Raw genomic sequence first — 11,947 nt, forward strand, 5'->3', positions numbered from 1 at the left:
TCATGATAATTTATTTATAAAACCAATTTACACGAGCCGCCGAGCCGTTCGTCAGATCTGGACACATCTTATAGTTTTCATAAACACTACACATTTATAGCGTGACACAAAGTCCTCCGCTCTTAAAACTTTATTAATCCTTTGCCTAAAATGGAGCCAGTGTTCCGAATTCGATTTTTTCCTTTTATAAGTTACTAGATTTAATGTCCCCATGATATTTATAGGAATCAATCACGTTATTTCTATTGCGAACACCATTATTCGTATTCCAGAATGGAGAATATAAACCGTTTATTTATATAATTATTGTATGGTTTACACCGAATATAAAATTGATATCAAAAAACATACAATCAACAGCTAAGCAAGCTCAAGAGTCCATAACGGTTCTTCTAAACCTAAAAGATATAATACTTCAACTACAATAAAATCTCTATAAAATTATCTATCTCAAAATGAACGGAGTTTGTGAACTAAGTAAATATTTATACTACAGTACATAGGTATATTACTTCAATATACAGAATGTTTTCCAATACTTAGCCAAATTCTGCGAGGTGAATATATGTGGTACCTCTATAAAAAGGGACCTTATTGTCGATGGCGCTTACGCCATTATAAACGATCCTCCGATATAAATACAATGCCGCGCGACGCTGTGGGGCGTAAGCGCCATCGACAATAAGGTCCCTTTTCGTAGAAAATGCCCCATATAGGTAATAATGACCTACTTTTAGTATGGGACCAACAGCGAAATCGCGACAAAAGGGCTTAATAAACATAATATGTTCCTTACATTTTTGTCCTTCGCTGCCTGAAACACAGGAACTCCTAGTTCAGGCATTTGTATGTAAACCACTTTCCTCTACTAACAACCCTTAGTCTTTAAGATCAACCTCTGTACAATACTCTTTTCAATAAATTATTTGTATTAGAATTGTAATTTGGCTGCTCGGTGTTTTCTATGGGTGAGCCAAATTTTTATTTGCGTTTCGGGTTGCAACCAGATATTTGGCTAAGGGCTGAAACACCCCATATAAGCATAGGAACCATTATTTAGATTCTTAATCATATGTGACGTTACACGGTAAAGGTACCTTATGGCGGTTGGTGCTAATGCACTACTCGTATTATTAACGACGCTCCAATTAATGCGGTGCCACAATTTGTGAGTGTCAGGATGGCGGGTGTACTTCAACAAATAGAGCTATGGAGCTATGGAGCTAAGATGCAATGTGCTAGCAATGTGCCAAATGTGCGCCAAAATTGGAGCAATGTGCTCTTTAAACTCAAGAGATATTTAAGAAATAAATGGCGCCCGCCATCCTGACGTCTGGTTGGCGGGTGCATTTCCAGTTCTAGCTAATGGCTGCCTACTCAAGGGTGAAAGTACTACCTTAGGTTAGTGCTCGCAATATGCTTCCCACATGTATGAAGCACAATCCGATTCAGAGAGCGGTTAAAGAGTTATATGGAATTGAATAAGTATATATATAGACGCCTGCTTATTTGAAATAGCAATGAAGATGTGATATTGCTATTTAAAATAATAATATTTCTTAAATATCTAAAGTTAAAATAGCTAGTTTAAAGAGCACATTGCTCCAATTTCGGCGCACATTTGGCACATTGCTAGCAATAACTCCTGACATATACCGCAGCTCCATTTGTTGATGTACAACTGCCATCCTGACACTTACCACAACTTTATTTTGCATTCAATATTCAATGCTATAAATTGCTATAAATGCTATGTTGTAATAATTGCCCTAATAGTTTTCATACTCCTATTCACGCAAAATAGGAAGATTAACATCGCCGTATTTTACATATCGTCACCACAGTTTAATAGTATGTATAGAAAATCCACTCCATACAATAAGCGGTCACCGTTTGTCCTAATGTAAACAGATGATCATGATCAATCTAAAACTACTTGGCGATAAAAAGCTCTTGTCAGCAAGAAGGCATTATCTTAATGAGATCAACTTTTTGTATGAAGTGACATCCTGAACTTTACTAACAAATTACACTACTTATATTAAACACAGACAGGCCATTCTCCAACCCTTAGGTATAAATGTTATTTACGCTCAGCGGGATATCATGTCATTATTTTTGTGCAAGATTGACACGATTGACGTGTCAAAGTGATTTCATCTTTCGACGTTATGTTTTAACGTTCATTTTTATTTACCCTTTGACCGCTTAAGACGTCAAGTGACGCGCGCGGTTATAGCCTAATATCAACTGAACATTAGACCTTCCTGACAAAAGGTTCACGATGATTTGCCGCACACGATGTTAACAAAAGACCAGTGTAGAATAATAAAAAATAACAATCACAATGTAATTTTCCATTTTCGTAATGAGACTAATGTATTAGTTCTTATAATCTGTCTGAGTTACTTACATATAAACACTTAAGACCAGGTAAACCAAGACCGGGGTTCTGTGGGCGTGGAGCTCGCGCTCTGTGGGGTCTTCGGCGTTTGTGGTTTGGAAGACGGCGACTTCTTATGGTCTGACGGCGTCGCGGGGGTCGCTTCTTCAGCTTTCAGCTAGAACGAACAAAGTAATGTAATGTAAACTGAAATAGACAACATACACTAAACTAAAGAAAAAGTGACCAAGTCCACCGGTGGCCGAGGTGGGAATCGAACCCGCGTCTTCAGCTTACGCGGCTAACGTCCTGAACTCCTCACCACTAGATCACCTACCCGTACCCGTCCCAAATTCTTTGGTGTATGCTCTTTGAAAGGCTAGGCGCCTTTGACCTTTTGAATGTAATGTAATTAATTTCAGTGTCGAAACATTGAACCGCTTATTTACGTATTCGTGCCATCGCTTGAATCACACAATGAAAGATGAGATAACACCCTTGTAACTTAGATCGCCATCTATAGCGTCAATAAAGTGCCTAATAATGACCGCCCGGCCTAGCGGCACTGCAACGTCATTATTGCAAGTGGCTGCTACAAGTTCTGGATGGGCGGTTAAAGCGTTTACAAACTGTAAGCTGGGCTTTAGAAAGCATGTTAAGTCGACAATCCCAATTGTTGTATATGAGATCAGTAGTTTAATAGAGTTAAAGCTTTTAGGTAGCTTAAGAAATTTTAATTATCAAGTTGCCTGTTGTGTAATCCTAATTTGGTTTTGTTTGCTCAGTCGGTTGAAATAACACATGGCCTTTACGTCCTTCAACGTAAAAGGTCTGACACTCGTTTTATGTACTGACCCTTATTATCGTGCAAAATATATTTCATCCTTCATTTAACTCGACGAATATCGTCTTTATTTTGTATGTGTTAAAGGAGAAAATCAAATGAACGCTAAATAGAGGTGATTTATCAGTAGGTACCTAAAAAAGTATTTGATAACTTACCTTACTATTCGTTTTGGCTTGCATATCTTTTTCATACGCTCGAACGTCGTCAAGAGTCATGTTGTACCAGTCGTCCATCCACGCAAACGCTTGTCGGTGACCCAACAAGAGTATCTCACGTATCACCTGTAACAAGGATGGAAAACGTATTAGTAAAAAAATTATTACATTTATTTAATATCCGGTCGCAAATTTGTTCAAACTATTTTAAATACCTATATATAAATACCTTGGTAAAATATTAGTAGTAGTAGTAATCACTTTATTGTACACAATACAGGTATCACAGGTACAGTATTTTCATGATTAATTTTATATCCTACTAGTGCTCGCGTAGAAGTTGATAAAAACCCAATTTTAAGGTACTCTTCAATTAAAATATTTACTTAATTTTTATTTTCGCTTAATTACTTATACATTTTTTTAATACCACGACGGTGGCAAACAAGCATACGGCCCGCCTGATGGTAAGCAGTCACCGTAGCCTATGGACGCCTGCAACACCAGAGATATTACATGCGCGTTGCCGACCCTTTAAAAACCTGTACACTCCTTTTTTGAAGAACCCCATACTGTAGCCCCTCGGGAAAACCTCGGCAGGGAGCTCATTCCACAGCCGAAGCGTACGCGGGAGGAAATTGCTCTTAAACCGCACAGTACGCGACCATTTAGGTGCTAGAGTGTGAGGATGAACGCCCTGCCGATAGCGAGCGGTGCGGTTATAGAAAGCGGCCGTTGGCATCATGTCAAACAATTCTTCAGAGCACAGCCCATTGTACAGGCGGTAGAACACTCACAAGGAGGCAAAGTCTCTCCTTAGACTTAAAGGTTCAATACCGCTTGTGAGTATTATTTATTAGCATATTGATAACATACACGCATCAATAGTTAATGGATGAGTCATAGGTCATATGTTACACATGTTACGTCTGGCATGTTTTCATAAGTTTGTTCATTTGTTTAGTGGGGGATAAATATTTACAAAAATAACAGACAAAGTGAGAGTTGGATTTGCACCCGGGTTACGTAAATGACAGTAATTAGTCGTAAAATTACGAACATTGCATGTTCATAAGCTTGGGAAAACGAGTTAGTAAATGGCCTCCAACTGTCAGGATACAATAAACTTACTCCCTGTACATATTCCTCGACCCGCGTCTGCAGGCCCCACACCTCGAACTTGACGTGAACGACCTTGTAGCAGCACATAATGGGCTGCTGGGTGTCTCGCCAGCCCTCCACCAATGGCCCGCGCCCTGTCAAGAAAACAAAGAAAATTCATCTCTTTTTTTTAATCTGAACATGATCCAGTGTCCCACACATAAAAAGATCAGACTTAGGTGATCACATTACACTTTTAAAGCCAAATATTTTAGTAATATAACCCTCACCTGTCTTCTCAGATTTGAAGAACTTGGGGTCCTCTGCCTCTTTATAATGATGTGGCTTGATCTCATCATAAGCGATGTCCAGAAAATCTACTTCTCGACTGCCTAGTTCCTCATCAGTCAAACCAAGACACTGCAACAGGAAAATATGAGTTATTTATTCTATAGAGTATGTGCCATCATAACTTAGTTAACTTATAACTTGTGAACCTAGATACAATGGGACATAAGGTCCATTAATCATTAATGGATTCAAAGTGTTGATGTTAGTACACATTATCTATTCTGAAATAGGTTAAGGCTGAGCAATTAACTAATATATTGTAAATTATTTAGTTTTTTTTTGTGTTTCTTATTTTGTTTTCATTATTTCAAAATAAGAAAAACAACAAAAGTTGTAGATGTAAAAACCAAAATGAGGAAATTAAAATGGCAATGGGCAGGCCACATATGCCGTATGGAGAACAGGTGGACGAAGCGTTTGGTGGAATGGTACCCGTACGAAGGGAACAGAGGTCAAGGACACCCGAGGAAGAGATGGAGGGATGTCTTCACTGATATAACGGGTGTCGATTGGATGCGTAAGGCTCGTGACAGAGCACTGTGGAAGAGCTTGGGGGAGGCCTACGCCACGGAGGCAACTACTATTACCTAAATAAACTGTTAAACTGATTAAATTATTATTATGTAAATGTAATAGTAGAAATAAAGGCTATTTTTATTTTTATTTATTGTAAATTAATATTAAATATAACTAGAGTCCGCCTAAGCTAGCTCTGCGCCGATTTGAATAGAACAAATTGAGGAAGTGTCATTATTAAATTAATGTCATAATTTCATAGAAACCAAACCAAACTTGGTCATTGCAAATGCCATGCAGAATTATCTAGGGTCAATAATTCAACAGTCTTGCTTTAAAGAACTTTGTACTGAAAGTGCATGCACTGTTTTAACAAAAACATTTTGAAATTCATATATGAGAAAGACAACCAGTGAGTTTGGCTTCACTTTCAATCTCACAGGAACCAAAACCCGGTTGGTTCCTCTAATCAGAAAAGATTTTTTAACTATGAACAGTGAAAAGTGGTTTACTTACATTTTCTGTTGTTCCATTGTTATCTTCATATCTTGTTTGTATTGATATGGAGAATTTTGGGATAAATGAGCACTGAAAAATAAAGGTGTAGTATAAAGTGACTTAAAATTCCGTTATCCTGAATTTTATTGTTGTTCCAGAAATATATGTTATTTTTATGTAAAAATTGTATAAAACGAATCACAAAAAAATCAGATACTTACTGTGTATTCTGTGCAGGACCATGAAAAATAAATAGGTATATTAGTAAAAATTGTACTTTCAGAACAACATTTTCCTAATCAGGGCTCATAACAGAACTGTAAATATGTAAAGTACCCTAAATCTCCTGTGTTTGTTTTCGATTAAGAAGCTTGGCTATTTACTCATACTCATAATCTTTATTGCATATCACATTGTATCTTAACCTACCTAGTCGGCTCATAAGTTCTGTCACTGGCCTTTAAAATTTTAATTTGGAACTCCTAAAACAAAAACCGTTCTGCATTTGAATTTCGAATCTTTATTAAATATTTGAGTAGTATAATTTTGCAATTTTCTGTTTTCTTCAACATGGAGTGGACGCTTAAAGATAGCCGTACCGCAATAATTGCACTATATCGTTGTGGTCACTCGCCGACTAAAATTTTTAAGCTACTTGAAAATTTAAAATTCTCTCTAAGATTTGTGTATCGTACCATAGAAAGATACAGTGAGGTCTCTAGTTTAAATGACAAGAAAAGAAGCGGTCGTCCGCGTACAGCTAGGACTCCAGCGGTTGTACAAGCAATTAGGGCACGCATTGCCAGAAATCCCGCTAGGAAACAAAAAGTTATGGCCCTCCAGATGGGTTTGAGCAAAAACACGGTGAAAAGAGTGCTTAATCAAGACCTGAGACTTCGTGCTTATAAACGAAAAACTGGCCATCTTCTCAATGGTCGGCTTAAAGCTTTAAGGCTTAAAAGATCTAAAGCTTTATTGAAGAAGTACGCTAAAAATAAGCACCGTTGTATACTGTTTTCGGACGAGAAAATTTTTGACATAGAAGAAAACTGTAATAAACAAAATGATAGAGTGTACGCTCGCAATAGTAAAGAAGCGTCTAATAGCATTCCCCGTATTCAAAGAGGTCATCACCCTTCATCTGTGATGGTTTGGCTGGGAGTTTCTTATGCGGGCGTCACTAGTATGCATTTTTGTGAGAAAGGAGTAAAAACTAGTGCCAAAGTGTACCAAGACACGGTGTTGACTAATATTGTGAAACCACTATCCCATACGATGTTTCTAAACCAGCATTGGGTTTTCCAGCAGGACTCTGCTCCAGCCCATAAGGCAAAGTCTACACAAGCCTGGCTCGCCTCCAATAAAATCGACTTTATACGGCATGAAGATTGGCCCTCCTCTAGCCCAGATCTTAATCCTTTAGACTATAAAATATGGCAGTATTTAGAGGAAAAGGTGTGCTCAAAACCTCATGCAAATCTAGACTCGCTGAAAAAATCTCTTGCTACGGCAGTGGCCAATATCTACATGAAAGTGGTGCGTGAATCCATTGACGACTGGCCACGAAGACTTCAAGCCTGTGTAGATAATTATGGCGGTCATTTTGAATAAATGTTATACATTTAGATTCTCTAGTTTATAAGCTTTCAAACGCTTTTAAACTTTTGATTTTATTTGATACTATGTATATGACAGAACTTATGAGCCGACTAGGTATACTTAACATAGAATTGTGTACAACATGACACCCTGTAGGGCACAGCAAACAGTTTATTCAAGAGGAGAACGAGTTTTTTGTACAAGGTTATATAATGGGTACTTTATTAATTATTATTATTGGTCGTGAAAAAATTCATTTAATGTATAATAGGCTTTTTTAATCAGGTGTTCTTTTAATTTCTTTTAGTTCTTTTAATTAGTATTCAGTATTCATTTATTTTTTGCTTCCATGGTACATTTTTGGGTAGTATTTACATATTTCTTATGGTATCACATGGACCCTGAATAGGGTGTAGCAAATACAGATAATTTAATTAAATTACAGTTACTTAACTATATCTAGTGGCTTTTAGAAACTTATAAACTATGTATATAATGACTGGAAATATTATTTTCATGCAAACTTGGTCTGTATATTTGAAGTTGACTTTAATAGGACCAAAATTACAGTCAGATAAAGTAAATACAATACCAGTAATGGTGAAGGGGTAGTAGTTCCAAGCCTTTTCTGTGATGTAAAATATTTTTGGAGTCATTGACTGTATCCAGTAGGGCAGATGGCTGAAAAAGAGGTTTGTTTCACTGAATTAAGATGTATTAGTTGAATCGAAAAGATATAATGATAAATCAAAATGATTTAAGAATAACTACATTATACATAGTCATGATCTAGCAATAGGTGGAAAAAATATACTGAATTAATTTGTAGATTAGAAAGTGTACCTACAACATACTGAATAAAATTTTTTGAAGGGGTTTTTGCTTAGGTACACTTATAGTTTTGTAGCTAGATCTTGGTATTCAAAGGGTTAAAACATTACGATATTTTTCAAAAATTACCCAGTTATTAGTTGAACATCATGATTTTGTAATATTTTTATAAGGATGCAATTACCTTGACAAGTGAATCCTCTTTTCAGTATACTGGCCCTGGCCATTGACCTCATCATTCACTTGTTCATTTGCCACCACTTCCACACCCTCCCCATTGCTGGACTGTTCAAAACTGTGACGCGCTATCATGTACAGCTGACCAACACGATACTGCAAAGAATGGAAATATTGTAATATCGTAACATCATATTACAGGTTATCTTTAAATAGAATGCTAACTTGATGGACTAAGGAAAAATCGTGGGTACAAAAGTAGTTTTGATTTGATTTGCGCTGCATGGAGCAAAAAACGTTTTATGAGAAGATTACTGAAAGATTGTGTATCTAAACATAAAGATACTCTGCAAGGGGATTTTACGAGATCTAGATTGGACTTTATGCTTGCATAATTAAATGCCGTTTACATTAATTTCAGTTACAACCAGATGAATCTTATTAATTAAATTAAGTAAGTATTTAACAAAGAAATGATACAATTTACAACAAAACATACCTCTTCGACCGTCATAGGCATGGATATTCTGTATTCTTTTGTGAGAACCATATTGAAATAGGTTTTAAAATTATCTTATGTATTAAGAAGATTATCTTTCAAGAAACATGAAATGTGAATGGATAAGTAGATAACGCTGAAGAATAGAATCTACTGAAAAGTGTAACCAGAACCAGTGAACTTACTGTCAAGTGTCAAAATCGACAGAAGAATTTGACATTGACATGCCCATTTCCCTCATTACCGCTGTGAAGTGAGTAAAATTCAAGAAATGTTGCCAGTTCATAGCAATGAAATAGCTTAAGGTATGAACAGACAGACCAGCACGATCTGGCGAACCGATGAGGACGCCTACCGAGGCGAAAAGACAACTAGGCGAACGAACGGCCTAAACGAGACGCGTTTAGCCGGTTACAGGCCTTTAAAGTATTTAATTACTTTGGCCGCATTTCGACTTATTATTCAATCTCTGACAAAATTATTACCATATTGACATCAGGGCGGCAGGCGGCATTTTGGTGGAAATTTTAGTTCAGTCTTTGTTATACAGGAAACTATTAATAACTTCTAAATAAAACTTAGTTTTGAGTTCATATAATTTATTGCTGTTATTTCTAGAAGATATACTGCTGAAAATCACTGTCTTAATTGCACATTTGTGTAACGTTTTAAGCGCAATATACAAATTTTACCACATTGTGGGCCCCTTTCATTCTAGGCAAGTTCTAGCTCAATTTGAAAAGGATCAATTTTTTGAAAACAGACACTAAATTAGTAGTTTTTTTTTTCTTTTGGACGTTTAGGTAAACGCGCGTAAAGCCGCTCTTATTTGTAAATTTCGTAAAGTTTCGACTGCTAAAAATGGTTAATTTGTATTACACATATTCTGTACTTGACCTTTATCAGATTACATTTTTGTTATATGACAGAGTTCGAGGAAATGAAAGTTAAACGAATTCAATTTTCTCCAGAAATTACTCCAAAACAAGTGTCAAATTTTTCTGAAAATCGACTTAATTTCAACGTACTTTTGATACTTAAACAATCTACAACATTTGCTGAAACTATTCTTATACATCAATTTGTATAATTTACCACCATAATTTTTTGATGAATTTTTAAAAACTGCCCCTTCTCTTCATATATTACCGGTGACGCACGCTCGCGACCTCATTATTAAAAGGTAAGATGAGAAGACGTGCTAATAGAAACCAATACTTGTTATTTAGATATTACGTAACAAAACGTGTATAATTTCAACAACTACATCTATCAATTTTACATTTTTGCTCCAAAATCGACACCGGCCTCTTAATCTACCTACATGAATAAAAACAGTTTCTCTAAATGACAATGCTCCTAATACAGGATAATTGGATATACATTAATTAACCCAATATATAATATTCGTAGCACAATATTAGTCATTTAAAAGCTATATAAACATAATGACAGTAAAGTTATGTAGCAGCATTGCAAATGTTTACAAACATATAATGTGCTCAAAATACAAATACAGTTGCCAAATCATCATAATTATATGTTCTTTTCAAAAATAAGTCTACTAAAGCTACTCCAGTGATGTTGTGTAGGCCGGTATTCATGGGCAGAGCAGTGAGGTCCACCAGCACTGCCTTGCCTGGTTCCAGTGGGCCTAGTTTTCTGTTGGAAATGCCACACCACAGCAGACTTGAGTCGGCATTTGACCGCAACTTCAGAATTAAGTCTAATGTCCTGTCACTGGCATTGACTATCTTACATTTAAAATTGAAAGGCTCATCAACTGCAACTTTGCTTGGCAAGCTTTCGTAAGTTAACCTTATGTCCCCATAATCAGGAGTAACTCTTTGAAGTTGACTAGTTTGTAATCTTCCTTTCTCTCCCAAGTTTGATCGCCATACAATATCTAGTTTGCCAATATTCTTTGCTAAAGCTAAAAGCTTTATTTCATTAGCAATATTTTCCTTTGGGGTCAGGCAATACAAGTATTGACAACTTTCTTGAGGCTGCAACAATGTGACATCACCAAATACAGAATCTCCATTTTCATCCTCATTCAAGGATTTTACAGTGAATTGCTGTGAGCTCTCCAGTGAGACTTGATCAAGAGTAATGGGCCCAGATGTGATGTTCTGAACTTGTGCTTCTAGGTAAACATCATCTGATTCAGCATTGTAAAACTTGGTCTTGACATCAAGTGGTTTCATTACTTCAAATTTGAAGAACTTTCTAAATGAGGCTAGGGTGTTGTAATTTGACATGTAGGTTACTTCACAAACTAGGATATGTGTGCCTAAATCCTTAACTTCATGGTGTATAACATCGCTAAGTGTATCGTCTACATCAAGCATAGAGGGAGTCTGACTTTGTTGGGTTGTGAGAGGTATCCTTTGGGAGTTTGTCTGCAGATCTGCCTTAATTGAAACACTTTGAACAGGTTGATTGGTTTCATTATGTACACAAACGTAACAGGAAAATGTTTCACCTAAATAAATATTACCGAAACTCTGTGGTAACAATAGGAACTGACCAGCTGCCAGGGTCTCCATTTGAGTAACTGCAGTAGCATCATCTTTGAGGAAGTTATTGAATATGTTACCTGGCAAATCTTTTGAATCACATGTCACGATTTTCGGACTTATCAGAGCTGGTTTTGTAAGCCTCATCACCTTTAAGGCTACCAAATGTTCACTACTATCTTTGGGATCCATTTTGTGCTAAAATATTTTGTTCGAATGAACTTCAGATTTTCATACAGATATATAGGCAACAAATTAGTACTATTGTAATTCAATTACTACAACGTCTACGTATCTCGAATGCATTTATTGCAATTAATTTCAAGAAAGATAAGATCAAGATCAGAAGATCACAAAATTCACTCATCAATTCTGTGCAAAGACTGCAAAGAGCAAGAGCATAGTATAGTAATTCTGTGGGTTGTCAACTTGTCTGACAAATTGGGAGCGTATTTTCATGTGCAAATTGTA

The 11,947-nt window shown here is 36.4% G+C and overlaps 2 protein-coding genes across 2 annotated transcripts; both read right to left on the bottom strand.

The window, feature by feature from the left end:
• Window positions 1-25: 25 nt before the first annotated feature.
• Window positions 26-9,110, bottom strand: LOC134746102 (cytoplasmic phosphatidylinositol transfer protein 1). The gene is made up of 9 exons (XM_063680352.1): window positions 8,958-9,110; window positions 8,466-8,614; window positions 8,043-8,131; window positions 6,073-6,080; window positions 5,870-5,941; window positions 4,777-4,906; window positions 4,517-4,641; window positions 3,386-3,511; window positions 26-2,561 (listed from the first exon to the last, which is right to left on the bottom strand). Exons 1-9 carry the CDS (start codon window positions 9,006-9,008, stop codon window positions 2,424-2,426), a joined length of 888 nt encoding a protein of 295 aa, XP_063536422.1. The 5' UTR covers window positions 9,009-9,110; the 3' UTR covers window positions 26-2,423.
• A 510-nt stretch (window positions 9,111-9,620) lies between these two features.
• LOC134746103 (trafficking protein particle complex subunit 13) lies at window positions 9,621-11,851 on the bottom strand. Its single transcript, XM_063680353.1, has one exon. It carries the CDS (start codon window positions 11,666-11,668, stop codon window positions 10,460-10,462), a length of 1,209 nt encoding a protein of 402 aa, XP_063536423.1. The 5' UTR covers window positions 11,669-11,851; the 3' UTR covers window positions 9,621-10,459.
• Between the last annotated feature and the right edge of the window lie 96 nt (window positions 11,852-11,947).

The sequence above is a fragment of the Cydia strobilella genome, chromosome 12 (assembly GCF_947568885.1).
Source record: "Cydia strobilella chromosome 12, ilCydStro3.1, whole genome shotgun sequence".
In the NCBI taxonomy this organism is placed as follows: domain Eukaryota; kingdom Metazoa; phylum Arthropoda; class Insecta; order Lepidoptera; family Tortricidae; genus Cydia; species Cydia strobilella.